General features: G+C 39.4%; 1 protein-coding gene across 1 annotated transcript in view; it reads left to right on the top strand.

Annotated features, from left to right (window-relative positions):
- Positions 1–20,118, top strand: part of SPTLC3 (serine palmitoyltransferase long chain base subunit 3) — a 78,486-nt gene that overhangs the window by 9,928 nt on the left and 48,440 nt on the right. The window contains exon 2 of the mRNA XM_066180360.1: positions 18,923–19,114. Within this exon, the coding sequence (XP_066036457.1) occupies positions 18,923–19,114 (192 nt within the window). The remainder of the gene's footprint in view (positions 1–18,922; positions 19,115–20,118) is intronic.

Genomic DNA, 20,118 nt, shown 5'->3' with positions numbered 1-20,118 from the left:
TAATGTCTTCAAGATCATTCCACCTCCCTGCATGTACAGTGTCTTCCGAAGCACAAAAGGTCACCTGTCTCTTTCCAACAAGGACACTTCGTTAGCTTCCTACCTTTTACTAAATTTCTGTTGAGATGAGAGAAATCTCTGCCTTTGTCTGTCTTCCTCCACAAATGCAGCCCTGTCATCACCTCTTTGATTTGGTAAAGAGTTCTGCGCCAGAGATATATCTCTGGAGATTATGCAAGAATGAAAGTCAACAGACACTCTACTACTAATAAACAAGTCAGCATTACCGAGCGTGACAGATCAAAAATGGAGCTCTGTTAGCTTCCATCTCATCCTCAACCCAAAGGATCCGTTCATTTACACTTTTAAAAATCTTATATCAACTTCCTTATGCTTACACTGCAGCATAATTAAATCAAGCAAGTCAGAAGGTAAAAATTAGCTTTACCTATCAATAGGTAGAAAATATTTTAAAATTTGCAGAGATAAGGTAACATTGGCAGGTTTTTATATCTGTGATTCAGTATAACCAAAGACCTTTAGAATTTAGAATTGCATGTGGGCTGAGAATCACATGGGTTTATTTAAGTAAATTGAAGCATGATTTCAGTCTGGTTTTTTGGGATCATTATCAGAGACTTGGGCTTTTTTTTGACTGTTTCAAGGTGTACCTGCTGTGAAACAGCTTGTGATTTTGTTACAAAGATGTTAACATCTGCAGGAAACAAAATTTCAATCAATGGCCAGTTGTGCAGATTCTTAAAACCTCAGGTAGGCATGTTTGTTTTTATTCCCCACTGAACATTTTATAGATGTCCAAAATACGTGACTGGGGAGAGAGGAGGGTTATATGAGGGGGAAAACCCCACCTACATAGTTTGAGTTTTCAGCATGGTAGCATTATAAAATCTTGGCTGGTTTCCTAAATAGACTAAACTTATTTAGTGATGCTATCTGTCTGTCAACTTAACAGCTTGTGAACTCATGAGCCATTTTTGTATCATCCACTCTTTGCTTTAAGTAGGCTTTTGGACATGAAATAATAGAAGCTGCAATGTGAACTCTTTCCTCCAGTGACCTGGGCAATGTGCAGCAGGAAGGAGATTTGACCTATGTTCCAAATAAGAAAGAAGCTTCTGTCGGAGTGTTCCTTTATTTTACACCAAAGCCAACATGAGACACACATTTAAAAAAAACAGAATTTATTATTCCCAGAGCTCACACTGCTCTGTTTACTTCTCCTCCGGCTCATTTCTGCACGGTGTGTATCTTACCATTGCATTTCTCTGGAATTTGTTTAGTCCATAAACTTTCTGAGATAAAGACATTTTATTTTGTTCTCTGCTTGTAAAATACTTGGTACACATGGGATCAGTGTCTGTTTGGGTACCTTTATTCACAGGGATTTTTATCCAAGCCTGCTGCTTCTTCAAATATCAGTGATTTCTCATCAGTATTGTGTAAAGCAGTTGCACTGTCTCATGTTCTAGTTGATGCTGCTAAGTCAGGATGAGGTGTGTTTTGGTGTCATTTCTCATGGGACATTCCTGTTCTACCAGTCTACCCACAGATGAAACTTGAGTTCATGTTAAATGTTACTGATTTTCCATAATTCACTTTTAACGCAGTCAGGCATCAGTTCTTCATCTTTAGAGCAGTCTCATCCAAAGGGGAGCAGTTCCAAAGTCATTGTTGTGGTCTGGCTGGTGTTTCTCCTGTTCACAAGGGCTCTGTGATTTCAGTTCACCTCCTGTTGATCAGGTATCTCACCTGCTCAGCAGCAGCATTCTCGTTGGAGCTGTATTTCAGGACATCAGCTTAAAGACAGAAATGCAAACCTCTCACTCTGTGACAGGTAATTTGTGTGAGCTCAGGCTGGAGGTTGATGGGCAGGCATTTTAGAGGGCTTTGAGTACTTCTGCCTTGAAATTAACATGAACATGATGAGAATGTTTTATTTTTCAGGACTGCACACAGAATTACTTGAGTAGTGTGGAAAGACTTTAGGCAGCTTTTAATCAGATATCCAAGAAGGGTTGTGCCTCTAAAATATAGCCTAAGAAGACTGACAGAGGGTTTGAAGGTGCTTTAGTTTTCCTTTGTTATTGAGTGATTTTTTGCTGGAGAAGCTCATCAAAACATCTCTGCACTCTGACACTTCTCAATAAGCAACCACCGTGGTTGACAGACAGTAATTTGTTTGCAGACTCCACTGTTTGCTGATTATTCCTATATTTCTTTTTTACAGCCCTGTACATCTTCCTGGTTTATGGCCACATTTAATCACTACTGCACAGTGTGTGGCATTCTTGACTGTGCTACATCCCCACTTATATGTGTGGCCAAAAAAAAAGAGACCTTTTCCACAGGATTCGTGCAGGGTTTGCAATGTAGTATTTCAGCAGAGGTAACAGAGATGGGCATCGATGATCTGTAACAAATCATATTTGCCAACAGCACCTTCTTGGAATAGGAAACAGCTTTATCTATGAGATTATGGTGATAAAAAGTTTTACCAAGTCTGATGATAAATCTTCTCACACAATTTCTTGAAACTTGTGGTAGAGGCAAATGAACCATTGTTACTTTCTATGCTATTGGACAAAGGAATATTTTTCATAACTTGAAGCAGATGCTGGAGTCTTGTTTCTTTATTAGCCTCATTTAGCCATGGTTAAAACAAGCTGACACACCTGTGCTTTATCTGTTCACATCTTCTGACAGATCATTGCAAAACTGAACAGGAGTTTGTGATTTTGGAGGGGTTTTTTCAGTCCATATTGTACAACAGGTAAGGTTTAGCAGAACTCATAAACAACAGTGTTTTGACAGTTGAGTAGGTGAGAACATTAGCAGTGCATTGAAACACTCTGAGTTTTGAAAAGAATTCAATTCAGTGGGGGAGATGGGAGGAATAAAAAAATGCATGCACATGCAAGGCTTTGAAAGGGAAAGGTGTCTCAAAAGCTGCCAGAAATAGGTCTTCATGTATGGATACTGGTCACTTTTGCATTAGTAAATTTAATTCTCAAACTACCTGATATCTGATTTACCTAATGCTGGTTGGTTGCATATTAAGGGCGATCATCAGCTGGATATAAACCCGCTTACGTCATAAGCAAACTATAAACAAACACTTTGGTTTAGGTCCCACTTTCACACCCGAGGACGACTTAGTTGGAAATGAGACACTCATGTCCGCTGCAATTTGTAGGTATTCAGGTGCCAATATTTGTAATGTCTGCAGCAATTTGTAATTATTCAGGTGTCAGTATCGGGGACAAGGAATCACAGCTGAGCTGTTGTAACTTCTCCTGGCTCTCAAGGCCAGGTCAGCGCAATCCGTGCTAGCGATGGGACAAAGCGCTCTCTCCCAGTGACAGTGGGCCAGGCCGGCTGGAAATGAGGCAGGCAGATAAAGCAGTGGTCGGACCGGAGAGTCTGGCTGGCTGGGTTATCCCGAGCTGCTGTCAGCAGTGTTGGGCTGGAGGGGAGGTGGAGCTGCCCGAGGGAGCGGAATGCGCTGTGAGAACTGGGTCTGGGGCGGGCCGGCTGCGCTCCCGGGGCCCGCGTAGCCCCGGGCGGCCGAGCGGGGAAAGGCAAGAGCAGGTGAAAGGTGGATGGGTTGAGTCTGTGGCAGGTGATCTCAGCCAGGATGACAGGGACGAATGGTTCCAGGAGGGGAAGATGGAGATCTGAGAGCAACTGCAGTCTTGAAGGGAGTTGATTTTCTTCTTTTTTCTTCTTTTTTTTTTTTTTTTCATAAGTAGCAAAGAAATAAGCCTGGAACGTGGGTAGCCGCAGAATCACAAATAATTTTACAGCTAGCATGTGTATTGACCAGCGTGTAGTACTCAAAATACTTCAGTGTTGGCTGAACGTTTAGTTAAAACAGAAGCAGCAGTGGCTGCTACTGCCAGCTCTATGCTCCCATTCCATACTCCCTTTCTATACTCCCATTAGGAAAATTCTATCACAACCTCTTCTGTAACTGCTTGCAATACTTTTCTTCAGTTTGTCTGAGTCCCTAAGAGTGCTTTAATCCATTTTGTCATGCATTCTTCAAAGGTATGTTGAACTCTTTAAAAATTTTCTTCCTGGCTCCAAAATTGCAGCGTTTCTGGGGAAATGTGGCGTCCTCTGCAGCATGTCTGGTAAGATACCAAAAGCAGACTTGAGGGCTGTGTAGGACTGAGATGGGTCTTAGGAACTGAGGATAGAATTGTAGGGGTTTGTGTAGGAATGCAAGACTTCCACATTATTCTCCTGAGATGTGTAACACAGGAAAAAGGTTGTTAGCACTTAACTCAAGTTCGCTGCAGAGACAAAGGGACATATATAGAATTTCAAAATAATTCCACTCGGCTTTGCAAACTAAGTGGTCAGGTTTTTGGAAGGGCTCCCACAGAAAATAAAAATATTTCAAAATTCTGTGGTCTGTGATCTTTTCTCCTGACAGTGCAGGAATGCCTGTGTCAAATATTTTCCATTCCTGGCAGGGATTTATTTCCCCAGAGGTTATGTTCTGTTTTAATGTAAATAATCTATATGGTGTGATGCACCTGAGTGAAGATACTTGAAAGATCTTACATTCCATTCCATTCAAGACCTATGAGATAATCTGTACCTCAAGCATGATTATCTTTCCTTCCTGTGTATCTTTACTGCACTGTCTGTTGCATTTTCAGTTTTCTTCATGTGGGAGCCAACCTTACTCCTTGGCTGACGGAATCCCAATTTGGATACTACTCCATTGGTCAGGGCTTTTTAAATGAAATTCTGATCTGTTTTGTTCATTAACAAATAACAGAGGATACTGGATTTTACCCCATGCTTTGGCTTCTAGTGATTCTGTGAAATAAAGCAGAAATGCATTGGTCAAGGCAGACCTTTAAGTAAACTACTCATACAGAATCTATGCTTTAGAATATTTGATAGGAAGTGAAATCATCTCTCTGCGTGCTTTTCTCTGGCTCTTCCCAATTTAGCGTGACTTTATGCTGGTACCTTTCAAGGTCTCTCGGGGAAGCCATTGCCTTTCACTGGACATTTCTGTATCATTTTCACACCACAGCTCCAGTGGACATGGCTGTACTGAGCACTGGCTTCATCTAAAAGGGGAAACCTCTCATTCCCTTCTCTCTCGACTTAAAGCTAGAGCTCATGGAGCACTTCAGGGATTAGGCTGTGGAACTGTTTTTCTGGAACCAAAATTGGTCGTTTTTCAGAGTTTCTCTAGGGTCTTGTGCTGGTGCCCACAGCTGTGCTTCCCAAGCAACGAGTCCTGTTTTCTTTGGAGCTCACAGTGGGGTAAAATCCTTAGCTGCGTTCCCCGCTGAGACACCCTGGATTTGCCTCATCAGACCCTGCTGGGGGGCAGCTCTGCCTGAGTTTTGTTCAAGGGTTCCCACTGACTTCCTCCTAAGCACAATGCAATGAAAAAAATCAGGGCATAGGAAGCGCAAACAGTATTTTATTGTGCTTACTATCTTACAGCATCTTTAAGAGATTAGCATTGATCCGTGAAAAGAAAAAAGAGGGGTGGAAAAAGAGACAATAATACTGTCTAGTATGTGTTTGGTCCTTAGAGGGGCATATTCTTGAATTATGATGGCTGTTCTGCCTGTCCTGCTTGCCATTCTTGGTTTTGTGTCAACTGATGGTTTTTGGGGTTTTTTGCACAGGCTGATGTTATTCCATTAGTCCGTAAGGGAGCTGCCAGGATGGGCACATAACATTTCTTAATTATGATTAATTTAATACTGAGTATGAGGGGAGCGCCCAGCTTTCCCTGTGGACTGGGAAAGAACGTAAAATAGGGAGTTACGAGAGCATACTAATGTTGTTTCAGAATTCACTGTAAAGCATTAGGTCTGAAATCTCTAAACACTTGCCTACAGGAGCGTCTCCTTCAACAGATTTTGCTAGGAGTTTCTGTTATGGGACCTCAGGTAGTTTGTTGGGCTATTTTTTCCCTTTTGTAGCTGAACTTTATTCATTCTTTATTAACTGATTTCTACCATGGAAGATGGTACTGGGGTAATTTTGCATATGTGGACATTTTTCACAAGTAAATTATATTTTTCTCTGCTGGATGGTAGGCTGTAAGTATGTAATTCATCGTCTCAGTGGAGTTCCTGGACAAACTAAAGTTGTCAGAACAAATTTGAGACCTCTCTCCACTGCAGCTGAGAGAAAACTGGGACCTTTTGTCATTGCTCATTATTTGCCTCTTTGCAGAAATACATTTGTAGCAGTCGTTATAGAAGTCATTACAGAGAAGTCACTCTGTCTTCTCATATAGAAGAACTGAAACATGAGGTCTTCTGAAAAAGGTTTCTTTTTCTTCTGTGTGAAGTTTTGCTGTTATTTGCTTATCGTGTATAAGTTTAATCAGTAACTTCTTTCAGAAATAGGAGACTACTTTACTAGTATTTTAAAATCTTTGTATTTTAATGGGCTTTAAAACTACGTTCCTTTACGTGAGCCTTCCTTTTGGATTATGTTGACAAGAAATCAGATTGGTGTCTAGGCATCTTCTGTTGCTCTTGAAACATATCAGGCAGCTCAGGAGAGTGTGTTCTTGATCAGAGCTTCTAGATCCTTCTAGATGATCCTGCCAGGCTTTGCTTTGCCAGCTATTGTTGCCCTATCTCTGTACTTGCCAAATTTAGGAGCACATGCACAGATGTGTGTACCCAAAGTGTTATCCTAAGGAAAAGTCATTAAACATTAAAAGAAACATCATATCTTTCAGAGGATTGATCTACTAGAATGGTGATAAGTAAAGATGTTAATGAGGTAAAAATAAAAGGGGGGTTTTGTTTGCCCATAAAAGAGGGAGAAAATGTCTGTGGGGACTTTTTGTTGCACAGATTTGTGAAATGTGCTGAACAGCAGATTTAAGTTCCCCAAGGATCAACAGTTGCCTCGACCCAGAGTAATATTAATTGTATTTTATTTTAATTTTAAGCAGAAAGTCTGCATTTCCTTCTTCCAGCATCTGTGATTCAGAGGTTCTTTCTGTCTGCTTACATTTCATCCTCTGAAAATATGTACCAGCTGTTTTTTCAGCTCTCAGTCATTTCTGTTCCCCATTTCATGTCATTGTGTACTTTATGAATGTCAGGTAAGTAGGAAAATAGGACATGAGGCTTAAAAGTAGTTTAAGATGTTTCCATTTCTGCAAATCAGTTTTATCCAGGGCTGGTTTTCTGCTGGAATATCTTGAAGGCTGTTCTGGAGCCTCTTAGCTCATAAGATGTGCCACTGGATTTTGGCGTTTTGTTAAGACTGACAGCACTGCTTTCTGCTGTCTTCTGCTAGACAAGATTAGCTTTGACTTAACATAAAATAGATAATGTCCCTACCAGAGGTTTATGTCCATCTTAACACCTCTACTGCTCTAGATTCACATTTAACTGATTTTATCAGTGCAAACTTCTTTCTAATAGCTGATTTAGCTCACTTTGGCTGTAATTTAAGTCTATTGATGCTTAACAGAGCACAGATTGCTGTCTTTCTTTTGCAGTTATCTTTTACATGTTTGAAGACTCTTGGGCTGCCAGTCATTAGGGTTTTCTCTTCTCATTAAACTAGACAATTCAAATTTGTTCATTCTTTCCTCATCACTTCCTTGACCAGACTTTATGCTTCTTTTCTCAGTTCTCTCCATCTGCTTCATCTCTTCTTTCTCAAAAAGCAGAATCTGAAGCTGGATGGACAATGCAGCTGAGACCTGCATTAGTCCTGCTTAGTAGCTGTAGAATGGTTGGTCCTTTTGCCCTTAACATGATTTTTTTAAGAGGTGGCTGTTTTTTCTCTAACTCCTTTTACTTTTAATATTGCTTCCTATAGCAATACCTGCTGCTTCTGGATACAATCGTGTTCTCCTGAAATCTGTGCTTCTGCTGTTCCATTTTCTGCTTTTCCCAAGTCCCTTAATTTCTATCATTTTATGACCAGTATAAATGAAAACATTGAGTTAATACACCATAATGTCTCCTGAAATTACTTCCAGAGTGCAGCAATGTTTTGAGTATTGTCTTCCAATTTGCCCCTTGGCAATATGGGAAGAAATAATAATGGAGGTGAGGGAAAGACCTGTGAAATACCTGTAAGCATTTTTTTCCACGAGCAGTGATTTCATGTTGTTACATATCCAGCATCTTCCACCGCCATGGAACATCCCAGCTTGCCTACCACATCCTTTCTTTCCAGAGGGGTAAGAGGCAGAATGTGCTGAACCTTTTTCAAACCTAAACAGCTGCTGGTTAATGGTTTATTATAATTGTGCTTGTGTAATTCCCTCTGAGAATGGCTAAAGAGCCAAGTTATTGCTGTCTGTCCTTCAGTTCAGGGGTTTGGATCCCTTTGCTACCTATCAAGGTCACTTTTTCCTGAAGCTTTTAGAAGAGTTGTGTCATGAAGGCCTCATCAGATTTTGGTAGAAATTGCTCTGTGAGCTCAAAAGCTTTAGTAGCCAGGTCCTTGCTGACAGAGGGGTAACGTGAGGGAGTAGGCCATTGCTTTCTTTAAGAAAAAAAAAAAAGGTTAACATTGTTCAAATGCAAAGGCTAATTCAACTCGCTTTTTGCTATGCATTTGAAAATGTTTGTTGCTGAAACAACAAAACATTTCAGTCTCCTCTTTACCTCGGTATTCTTGCACCTGATTTTTTGTCTCTGGAATTTCTCATGCGCGTCTTTTTCGTAACCCTTGTCTTTTCAGCCAAGAACCACAGGCTCCACGTGTTTACTGCTAGGTAGACATTGATCCACTGGTGAAGATCAACACCTGGTGTAGTGAGGACTTCCCTTTTTGTCTGTAAAATCTGAGGAGAACATTTATTTAAGAGTGTTTCTGCAAACCTGGATACTTACGGAAGGTTCAGATGAGAGAAAGCCATCAGTTGTCATATTCAGTGTTATGACTTAGAAAATTACTGGAACAACTTATAAATAGCATTTCAAAGTATAATGCACTTTTTAAAAAAGCATCAGTTTATTTCTAGATTATTTTTTAATGATCTTCGAGCAATTGAAATAAAATAATTTTTTGAGCTCTGATTGAATTAGTCAATTTAATAATAATATCATAACAGTTAAATAGCCATTAAGAAGTCGTATAGGCCAAGGTCATCTTTTTATTCCAGTAGTACAAGGCAGAAATTGAAATTGGTGAGAAGAGGAAAGAGCCGAGCCTCTTGCAGAACTGTTGTACCTGGAGGGATCCAGTTGTGAGTTTCTCACAGGTGTAGGTGTGGGCACTGCTTAAACGTAACAGACTGAAACTGCCTTTTCCTGATAGTTTTCAAATGAAAAAAATAGCTAGAGCAGGATGTTACTGCCTCTGTAGATTTTTAGGCGAAAAATAAAAAGGTACTTGGTTGTCACAGGTTAAACCATGTAGCTTTTCTGCATTAGGGCACAAGTTGGTGAAGCTGGGTTACTCTAGACTGGGGTTCTCTGAGGACACTGATGATAGGTGGGTTGGCAGCCCTCGTCACGTTGTTAAATTAAATGGTGCAGTGATTTGATCACATGGCCTACTCTGGTGTAGGGCAACTGACTTTAATTCGCCATGGTCACTGCTACCAAGCTGCCTAACAATTGGCTAAGTGACTTTTTGTCTTCTTGCTTGAAACATCATCTGTTGTGTTTGAAGGTGTCAAGCTGTTCGTTTTCTTGACATGTTCATAAGGATGGGTATTGCCTTCACCTTCCTCAATCTTCTGTCCTGCAAACCTAATTGCTGTGCCTTAACTGAATTTATTCTGATTCTTTTTTCACCCTAGGGCTCTCTTTTGATGCTGAATTCCTATCCTAACTCAAAGGTGGTCCTTGTCTACCCAGATGGTCATCTTCCTGCTGAGTTTTTAATCCCCCTATCTGTCAAGCTAGCAGCACAAATTTGATTGCCTCTTTCTCAGCTGTTCTGAGAAACGAGAAATTCTGTTCTCCCCATTGTGGTTTTTTGTCATGGAATTTCTTCTCTCTCCTCTCCATCTGTGGTATGTCAAGGTATTTGTATTTAAATATCATTTTAAAGTAGTTAATTGCCTTGGAGGAGGTAGCTTAAATCCAGCTAAAGTGATTGCATTAACAAAATTGGCATTGACTTTCTCTTTCGTCACATTTTTGAAATACGATAAGCTACTCCTTGCGATCATAGGAATGTCTTGGAAGGCACGCAGTTTTAGCTTGTGCTCCACTCTCAGAATCAGTAAAATAATGTGCAAATTATCCTAACGATATGCAGCTTTCTGGTAGGAAGTGTGAATACATTTGTCCTCCTTTAACAAGAGATGTATTGTAACTTCCAGAAGTCTTTATCCAGACTGCTGCTGTAATCTTAGGCATGAAGAATGGCCTGAGACTGCTTCTGAGTGTTTGACACCTTAAGATTTAGGCTTGCACTGTATTTGGCATGATCCAGCATCCATGGCCACGTCCATTTTGACAGGGAATGTTTGTCTCATTATTAAACTCGTTATTAAAGCTATGCAAAGTCCTGGCCCTGTTTGAAGCTGTTCTGAGATATAATGGGGAAAGGTCTGGCATCCAATGAGGATTCACTATGCTGGTTAGTGCAGAAGATGAAGCATTTTCTTGACAAGGGAATTTTGCATGAAGAGGAATCTGATAGCTAATTAAAACATTTTCTGGTGCAAAGTCACTGTGTAGGAAATGTGTAGGAGTTGGTGGATTGCATCATGTTTATATTAACTCAGAATCCACACTGGGCAAAATCACTAGCAATCGAATTAGCACATCTTGAGAATCTTTACACTGTTAGAGTCTTCATCCCAATAAAAGTGTATGTGACATCCATAGGATTAATTTCTAAATGCTAGATCACTTCTGGAAGTAGCTTCCCATATTAGCAGATCATCACCAGTGATGTGCAGAAACTGGCAGCCTTTGAAGTGATACCACTTCATCATCATCTTGTTTGTTTATTTTTAAAGCCAAAGCCATAGGATTTGGATGATCAGGAGATATTCTGATGTGGCCAAGCAGTGTGAATCCTGTAACTTATCCCGAGCTTTGGAAATCGTAGCAAACACTTGCTGCAACTTGACGCCACCACACAACCGTGCAGGGATTGCTGTAACCCAGGTGTTTCACCCGCTTCTCTCTGATCCCACATGCCTGCCTTTCTGCTCTGTAATTGCCGTAAGGTTAGGAAATACCTTTTAGTGTTTGTAAGTATCTCTCTGGGTAGTGAACTTAATTGTTTTGTCTCTAATAGCTTAAAATTATTAAGTTCCATCTTTGCCCTCATGCCATCCTATTTGTGTTGAGTCACTTTGAAGTTTCTGGGTGTAATAGCAGAATAGCAGCTGTATAAGACAATCAAGTTACTTTTTCTTTCTAGTGTTTCTTACTATTGCTGGAAATGTACAGATGTCAAGCCATTGGGAAAAGAGTTTGCTATGCAATTTTTTTTTTTTTAATCCCCCATGTACTGTTTGATGTGCCTTGGTCGTTCAGGATTGGGTAGTCGCTATTATGGTTTACATTGTAATTTCTGAACCTTGATGTTCAGAATAGTGTTTTCTGTGATTTTTTTTCCCCTTCATCAGATTGCATTTTCATGGTTTCCTCCTGAGTTTTGTCCTGACTCTGTGTGCATTAGTCTAAACTTCTGTGCTATAAAAAGTTACATATGACTTTTCTTTTGACAAACACAGTGGTGTGACCGTTCTGCAGTGTGCAGTTCTACCTGCTGCACTAAATTCATGCAAGATGAAAACAGGTGCTGATGTTTTCTGTGGGTTTTGCAAAAATTGCACACAGTAGGCAGTTTCTTAATAGTTGCAATTAAACACTCATTCATGCTGGAGTGCAAGTGGCTTGTAGCATGTGCAGGGATAGAATTTCTGATATATCAGATAAGACACTTACTAAATTAATATAAGTATTTTAATAAGCCCTTGCAAAACTAAGATAAAATGTGTACTTTCTGAGTTCATATTTCTTCTTGTGTGGAACCCTTGCCACTGCTGAACGTTCTTCTTGAATGTTATTTATGAGAGACGCTTCTGTATCCTCCCAACCTCCTGTATTGCAATCAAAAGTATCATTTTAGCATCAGAGTAAAGTGTTAGTCTGAAAATTATACAGTGTGAGTATTGTTTTCCTCATTACATAACAGCGTTTCACAGTATATTTCTAATGTGTCTGTCATTCACGTCTGTATTTTCATGGTATTAATATCATAGTCAGGATTGCAGGACTTATTTGATGCTGAAAGGATTGCTGCAAGATGAGTATGTTGGAGCTTAACTTGTGTGCAACTGAAGAGATTATGCAAGTCTGGAAGGTGAAGATCCTGTCTTCATGCCTTTGTGGTGTTTGCCTGCAGTGTGCTTGTCTTGAAGAGAGGCTGCAAGTTTTTAGTCAGCAATTAGATGACAGTTCATTAACAAATGGAAAGCCATTTCCTGGTGCTTGTGAAAAGTGTGGTAAAGACCCAACCTTCAAACAAACGTCAAGCAGCCGAACGAGCAGCATTTAGTACTGTTTACAGGGAGTGAACTTTCTAGAGTTTCTGAATTATTAAATCCTAAATCTCTGCAAATTCAAGAGTACATGATTTCTTAAGTTATTTTAAGGGTGTCCTATATTTCCTGAACTCTCTGGACTGTCTTGGAGATTTTTCTCTTAGCCCTTATTGATTGTATTACTACCAGGTGTGTGTTTTTTCTTAAAACTTCAGTAGGAATCAATAATCAGTCTAAACAGGGATTCTGGAGGCCCACTAATAAAAACCAAATCTTTTTTGGCTTGGTTGCTACTAGTAGCTTGTTTTGTAGCCACTTGCTTGTGGCTTTGTCACGTTGTGAGAGGCGGTGACCTTCATTTTAGCACCTTCTAGACTTACACGTTTCACAACTATTTTTAATGTAAGTCTTGTCTTTAGTTTGTCACAGTAACCTATGAATTCCCTGTGTAGCCATTTTTGGCTTATGGTTTAGAAACTTGAGCCTATAAGATCTGAAATGTGTTGTTACAGAAAAGAAATCACTGGTTTCAAGTGAAGCATTTCATTGCCAGTCAGCGGGCAGATGTATGAAGTAATCTAAATTCGTGTCAATAGTGTATTCATTTCAGGGAACTTCTGCTTTCATAATTTCAATTTCCTTTTCTTTCTCCTGGGAATTGCATACCCGGATTCTTCCAGTGTCTCATGGGTTCCTAAGTGATTTTGGGAAAACACAGTAATTGTGACAGTAGCCTGGTGGGTTTGAACAGAACCTGACAGTTTTATTCTTTGGGACTCAGCCCTCTGGTGACACCAGACACTTCAAGTTGTGACTATCCAGTGGCAAGTGCTGAGTGGGGTTCAGCTGGACCATACCCTTCTTTTGGCTGAAGTGGAATCCTGTAGTACCCCATCTTCAGCTTCTGCTCCACAACACTGCAGGCTTCTGATTTTGTCACTCATTTATGTCATTATTTATATAGATATTTATATTCTTCCCTGTGTGGCTGTTTCACAGACCCCAGGACATCTAAAATCATCTACATTTAGGGTCCTGTACCAGATGCTCTTCAAATGCTGGGGGGGAAACACCTATTTAGAACCAAACTGTCTGCAAACAATCAGATGTTGCATTACCTATTATGTCTGTTCTCCCATCAGTTTTTTTGCTGTAGGAGCGCACTGTCGTAATTTGCTTAAGATTTCACTGTCATCTTGTAGGTCTGTCAGATGTTGAGCAAACATGGCTGTCACTTGGTTCACAGTTTTCAACACCTCTCTCTTCATATACATATCTTTATGGGAAACATTGTGGAGATCAGTCAGCTTGCATTGTTTTTTAATAGGTTATTCACAACAACTTGATAAAATCTGATCCAGAGACATACATAAAGTTTCGTCCACCTCTGGATCAGATTTTATTCCTGGCAGGGAACTTTTGTTTAAGGACTTCATTGTTCGCCCAATAGTTTTTCTTCAAGGACAGACCTGTCTGCACCTAGTGCTGCTATATGGGAAATGGCCATAATAACAGGAGAATATTTAATTAAAGTTTGTTGTCTCTGTAGAACAGACTTGCATGAAAACAAGGATTCTTGGGGCTCAGTTTCTTTGGTACAGCTCCACTCATCCAGTGGTTTATCTCCTCGCTGGGGAGTTACTCAGGGCCAGCACGCAGGTTTGGTACTGTGGCACTCTGTGCTGTTCAATTCTTCACTCTCCTCTTGATGCAAATCTGGCTCATGCCAATTAGCACAATTCCAAGGGCTGCAGGACCTAAATGCAATGAAAAATCATCTCCTAATTTTAACATCAGTGTGAAAAATATTTAAGTGTTATTCATGCTATTGCATAGCTATAATTTTTTTTTCTTTGCTAGTGCAAATATATTTTGTAACTATTGCTTGTAAAGGTGTTGCCAGAAGTGTGTTTAATAAATTTCAAAATGAGCTTACACTATTATTAGAGCAAGCTATTTCAGTTAAAATTTTGAGTCACTTACATTCAATATTTTATGCTGATGTCCATTCTAATAACATTCTGAGATTTGTTCTCAGAGATTATTTCTCCATTTAAAAAACTGAAGGCATTTTGGAAGGGGCTCTTCATTAGAGGAGACTTTTGAAATACTGTGGTTAGTTATAGAAAATGGGAATATAAGAGGTATTGAATCTAAGAGGTATTGTACTTAAAGCTGTCTTTGCTTCATTGCCATCGCTCCTGATGACTTCCTTGGCATCAAAATCTTGCTGCAAGCAATTCTCTTGCTGCAGTGTCTTACTGGAAACCAGCTAAGCAGAGGATCAATGCGCAAAAGTTGCATACCCTGATTGTGGCTTTTGGTTTCCAAGAACTTGATGAAATCCTAGAGTTGTAAAAGTCCTTGGTAAAACATCCATTCTCTTGGAATTTCACCTATAGCCTTTCTGTGTTGCATGTCTTTATGTTGCAGCAGTAGATTCCCTGCATTTGTAGATTCTCTGTAAACTTACTGTGTGGCAGGCCACTGAGAAGCTATTTTGATTTGAGATGCCAGCAGGATTTTTAAAACAAGCCAGTAAATTGTGGATTAACAAAGCACAAGGGGTATTTACTCAAGATTTTTAAAGGAAGCAAAGGATAAAGTTGCTGAGTAACTCTGGGCAGCTGCTTAACTTGCCCCTTTTTGCCAGAGAAATTAGGGGTTACAAATAAACAATTTTTGGAAAGGTAATGATGGAAATGCAGGGAACGGAGTTCCTGAGGGATCACTCTTTGGATGTGTGCTCTCATGTTTCATCGGTGTGGAAATAGGGGTGAGGGCAAATAGGTCACAATTTGTGTTGACAATACAGAATTCTTCAGGTTGCTGAAAAATTAGGTCTGAACAAGAAAGACTGCAGAAGTTTCTTGTTGGTTGTGTGTGTAATGTTGACAAAAGATCAGGAAAAAAAAAATGCAATTTGCTAAATTAAAACCAAAGAATTAGTTGGAAGGGAAAATTATCCCAAGAATGCACAAACAGCAGTGTGCTCTAAATTTGGTATTTTTGCAGCTGAGGAAGGATATATGTAATCATAAGAGGTGAAACTGAACTGTGGCAAGAAGGCAAATAGAATGTTAACAGTCTTTAAAAAGCAACTGAAAAGGTGACAAAGCATCATTTGCAGATGTATAAATCCCTACTGTGCCCTCAAGAGGGGTATGCAGTTTTAATTTGCATTCTCTGCATGTCAAAAAGGTTTTATTGACCTTTGACGAGTGAAGAAAAAGTTGAGCATGAAAATATAGAATTTTTAAAGTTAATTTTTGGAGTTCAAATCCGTAAGGACAAGAAGGCTGGACTAGAATGACATAGACTAAGATTCTTCTAGGTTGGGAAGAGACAAATGGAGAGGCAGAATTTATTTAAGTATAGAAAATTATGAGTTGCATAATTGGCCGAGTAGGAAAGCACAGCAGACAAGAACAGTCAAAGTAAACTGTCATGACACTGTCAGGTAGTTTCATTATAAAAAAGGAAACCCATTTTTACAGATGAAATGAATTATCAAAACTCACAATTTATTTCCCCAACATTTTTAGGTTCAAAAATGATGAACACATAGTTATCCCCTGATGACTGTTAAAGGTGATAAGACAACCTTAGAGTCATAAAATCTCAAGGCCACCAATTGCTAAAGCTGGAAGAATATAAATATATTTTAGAAACTTTGCCCAACCAATTGCTACAGTGGAAGGTATGGAGTAGAAAATGTACTGTCTACTGCAGGTGTTATTACAGGTAATAAGACACAATTCAGCAGAGCACCCTCTGTGTAATGGTGTAACTTATGATCTCTGAATCACTTCAGGCATTTGTAGGAAATCTGTTGTATTTGATTTCAGTGCCAGCAGCAGTTGAATTACATCTCCCTTCACTGTATAGCTGCTGTTCCAAATGCACAGTCTCCAAATCCACCTCCTCCTTCTGAGATAAAACTTTGTGATAACACAGAAAAAGTCAGCAGTAATGTAGTGCAGAATGACAGCCTCTTCTTCGCTGACCAATCCAGCCAATTTAGACTGCTTGAAAGTGAACATGCTCATGATGTTCAGTCAGTCACTCACATACCCCAGACTTGGATCAGAAATGCTGCTCAAAAACATCCCTGCTACGACTCTCCCACTCTCCAGAAGCAGCAAATCCACTTGTTTTGGTTATTCTTTCTTGAGACTCTCTCTTTACGTTTTTGTGGGACTCTCAGGATGGATTAAAGCTCTTTGTTTTCCTCACTTTATTTTTTAGACCAGGTGGCACTGTGTTTTTTGAATTTGTTCTCCCAACCTTGTGCCAGCTGTTGGAAGGCTCTTGGGTTTTGTCCTTCATCACCTGGAGAATGTGGATCACATCTGGCTCCACATTCCTCATACTTCACCACCATCTGTGCTCATTTAAGGACAGTGACAATGGTTACCTGGTTAAATACACATGCCATCCTGACTGCATCAAATGGCACCTGCTGAAGTGAGAGCTCCACAACAGCAGAGATTTATTGTGGAAGAAGGATGTTACAGTGCAGAAGCCTGATAGGAGCTTTCCTGTTCCTTCACCAACCGGGTTTACAGCAATAAAGTTTCTTAATAAAATCCCTTAACACAAACATCATAACTCTCTCCTCTGGGCTCAGGTGCATTATCACATCATCACAGCTTGATGCCAGTTGATTCGAGAGCAGCATCAAGCTAAATGCCACTTGAATTTCCATAGATGGCCATAAATGTGTTCTTAGCCCGTGGCAAATGTAAGGTAATAGGACTGAGCTTAATTCTTTCCAAAATATTTGCTTTATCTCATCACTGTGTGCACACAGCTGTTGTGATTTGTGTGAAATTTGACTTGACCATGTATTTAACTCATCCTCATAAAATGTCACGAATAGGCTGCCCTAAAAAAGCAATTAGCTTGAGGTAGGAGTGCATGTGTACCATTTCTTCAAAGGTGTCCCCTCACATGATGAGAGCCAGCCCTGCATTCCTTCTCCTTTGCAGGGCAGTGTTTCCAAAGTCTAAATGTGTTTCTGTTCACCCTAACCAGCATTTTTTTTTTTCGGGTTTCCTTAACAGCCTTTTTATTTTCTCTTGTGCCCAACAACGTTTTTCTTTTTTCTTTTCTTTTTTTTTTTTTTAATTTCTTTTTCTCCCAAAAGACTATTGGGGAATCCAGGATAGGACCAGCAAGTTACAACAGAAATCTAGATCCTCTGAAGATGAAGACATTTTAATGCAATATGAAGATCAATAATACTCTGTCCTTACAAATGACAGTTGAGAATTGGCAGTTGTTCTTAATATGAATATTCTATTTCAGCTTGCTGCATTACATAACTAGGTTATCTACATTTTTAGTTCATCCTTCCCACAGGCAGAAATGGTATTTCTTCATAGGCTGGCAGTTTTGCCTTATAATATGTCAAAATATACGTGTTGGGTATTTGTTTGTTTGGTTTTGGTTTTTTTTAACAGGGCACTATTTTTTTTCTGGATTGCGGTTTGTTGATTTGAATTAGAAGGTTGGCTGTTACTAGACAGTAACTGTAAAGGCATTATGTTTTGCAGAAATAAGGGAGTTACCACTCTTCCAAAGGATAATCTGATGAGCCTATTGAATGTGGCAACTGGGAAACTTTGCTTCTTTAATTTGAAAGTGGAAATCTTAATATATTTTCATGACAAAATATTTTCTCCACACGCTGTTGTAAATTTCTAGAATTTGCTCACAACGGGATAACTAATTCCAACAAGCAAAGCAGTCTGTTTGTGTTCTTCCTTTTTTTTACTTTTGCTTTTCTCTACTTTGTTTTTAAGTACCCTTAGAATTAGGGGAGACATCACTGAAAATAGGATTCAAAGCATTTGTGAAATCAGAACAGAAATAGACAGCAGGGATCATAACTGTTTTGGGTACTTCCTCAGGTCTGGAGAACATCACAGTCAAGCTGCCCTGTTTTAGGTAGGATTCATTTTATATAGGTTAGTTGCTGCAATGGGTTACACAAGACTTCCAGAAGCAGTCAGGCACAGTGTAGGTGAGCTTTTAATGCTGCCCTTCCCTTTTTATAGCTCTGTCTTGCGAGACAGAGTATTGTGGTTTCCATTTAATCACCTTTGAAATAATTGTCCAATTGCACAATAATACATTGCCAATCTTTCCTGAGTTTCACATGTTTCAAAATAGACAAGGGAGTGGTGTTGAAGTGGCACAGCTGCAACTGAGGACATGAGAGGAGAGAAGGTGGAATATATTTGTAGTGGTCAGTAGCAACTGCGGTGTTAAAGGTCCTCTTCTTCAGCTGATTCAGTGTGAGGTCTAAATATCTCCTAATCAGAGAAGAAGATTTTCCCCAATGTCAAAGGGCCTATGCTTTGATGAGATTAAATGTATTAATCACAAGTTTCCGTTCTCTTTTTTCAGAAGAATGGAGTATCAAATGGAACTCTCTACAAAAAAACATTTATTGAGCACTTTGAACAGGCACCAATGTATGTTGCAGTTTTTACTTTCGTGGGGTTTGCAGTGGGAACAATATTTGGCTACCTGCGAGATTTCATGAGAGCCTGGGGACTAGAAAAACGTAACATTGCTGCGGAGAGAGAACAACAAAAAGTATGTATGAAAAAGTCATTATGTATCTACAGCTGAGTTTTCCTCTGCTTGCAAATGATTTACAACAACTTGTGGAAGTAACAAGGCAGACAACTTTCATTTTACAGAGCGTTGCACAGGAGTAAGAGGAGTGACACACCCTGCAGTGGAGTTGTATGCACCTGTATGATTATATACCTACATTTATGTAAAATCATCATTTTTACCCAGGGACATGTTCACCTCGTTCTAAGAGTGCTGTAATACTCTCAGCAAAACAGAATCTCCGTATCTTAGGTCAATTCGCAGAAAAAAAAAAAATCATAAATGCCTTATTGTTAAATACATCTTCTTTCCAAATCTCTTCAACCCCGATTTCCCTTTGTCCCATCTGGCTGTCTTATGCTGTCTTTCACAGTGAGGCAGTTCTAATTTTGTTATAATTGAATTCTTGTAACTCCCAAAATTTTTTCATCCCACATAGTTCCTAGTGCAACTTGCACCTTAGCAAGATCAACCGCCTTCCAACTTTGTTTAAAATTTTTGGTTGCTCCTCCTTCTCTGTGCAGTTTGAGTCATCATTTATGGTAACACCTGGCGTAATGTAGGAAAAACGTGAACAGTTTTACTGTTTCTCTTGCAAACAAAATTCCTGAAATTGTTTCCTGGTTTAGATTTTCAAAGATGCATGGATAACGTAATGAATATCACTTTCAATTCACTTCATGATTTGGCCGTTTGTTGATTCCAGTTGTGCCAGTTAAATTTTTTGTCCTTCACTATGGATTCCGTATTTATTTAATTCTCCCACCTATGTTAACTGCACGCCATGTTATTTTATCAGTTTATTGTATGCAGTGCCCAACATGGATATATTGCTGTTTCATATAAAGCTTTGTTTAAATTTAATTTCCAAGTAAAATCCATAGGTAGACATTAATTCTCAACCAAAAAAATTGTCTTAACTGGATGTCTGCATCTCCATGTTAGGCCAGTAATGCCCGAATCTCATATATTGGACCAGC

The sequence above is a fragment of the Chamaea fasciata genome, unplaced genomic scaffold (genome assembly GCF_029207755.1).
Source record: "Chamaea fasciata isolate MVZ Bird 193981 ecotype frontalis unplaced genomic scaffold, bChaFas1.0.hap1 SCAF_3, whole genome shotgun sequence".
Classification (NCBI taxonomy): domain Eukaryota; kingdom Metazoa; phylum Chordata; class Aves; order Passeriformes; family Sylviidae; genus Chamaea; species Chamaea fasciata.
The sequence above is the reverse complement of the archived record's forward strand: the minus strand, read 5'-3'. Positions and strand labels throughout refer to the sequence as shown.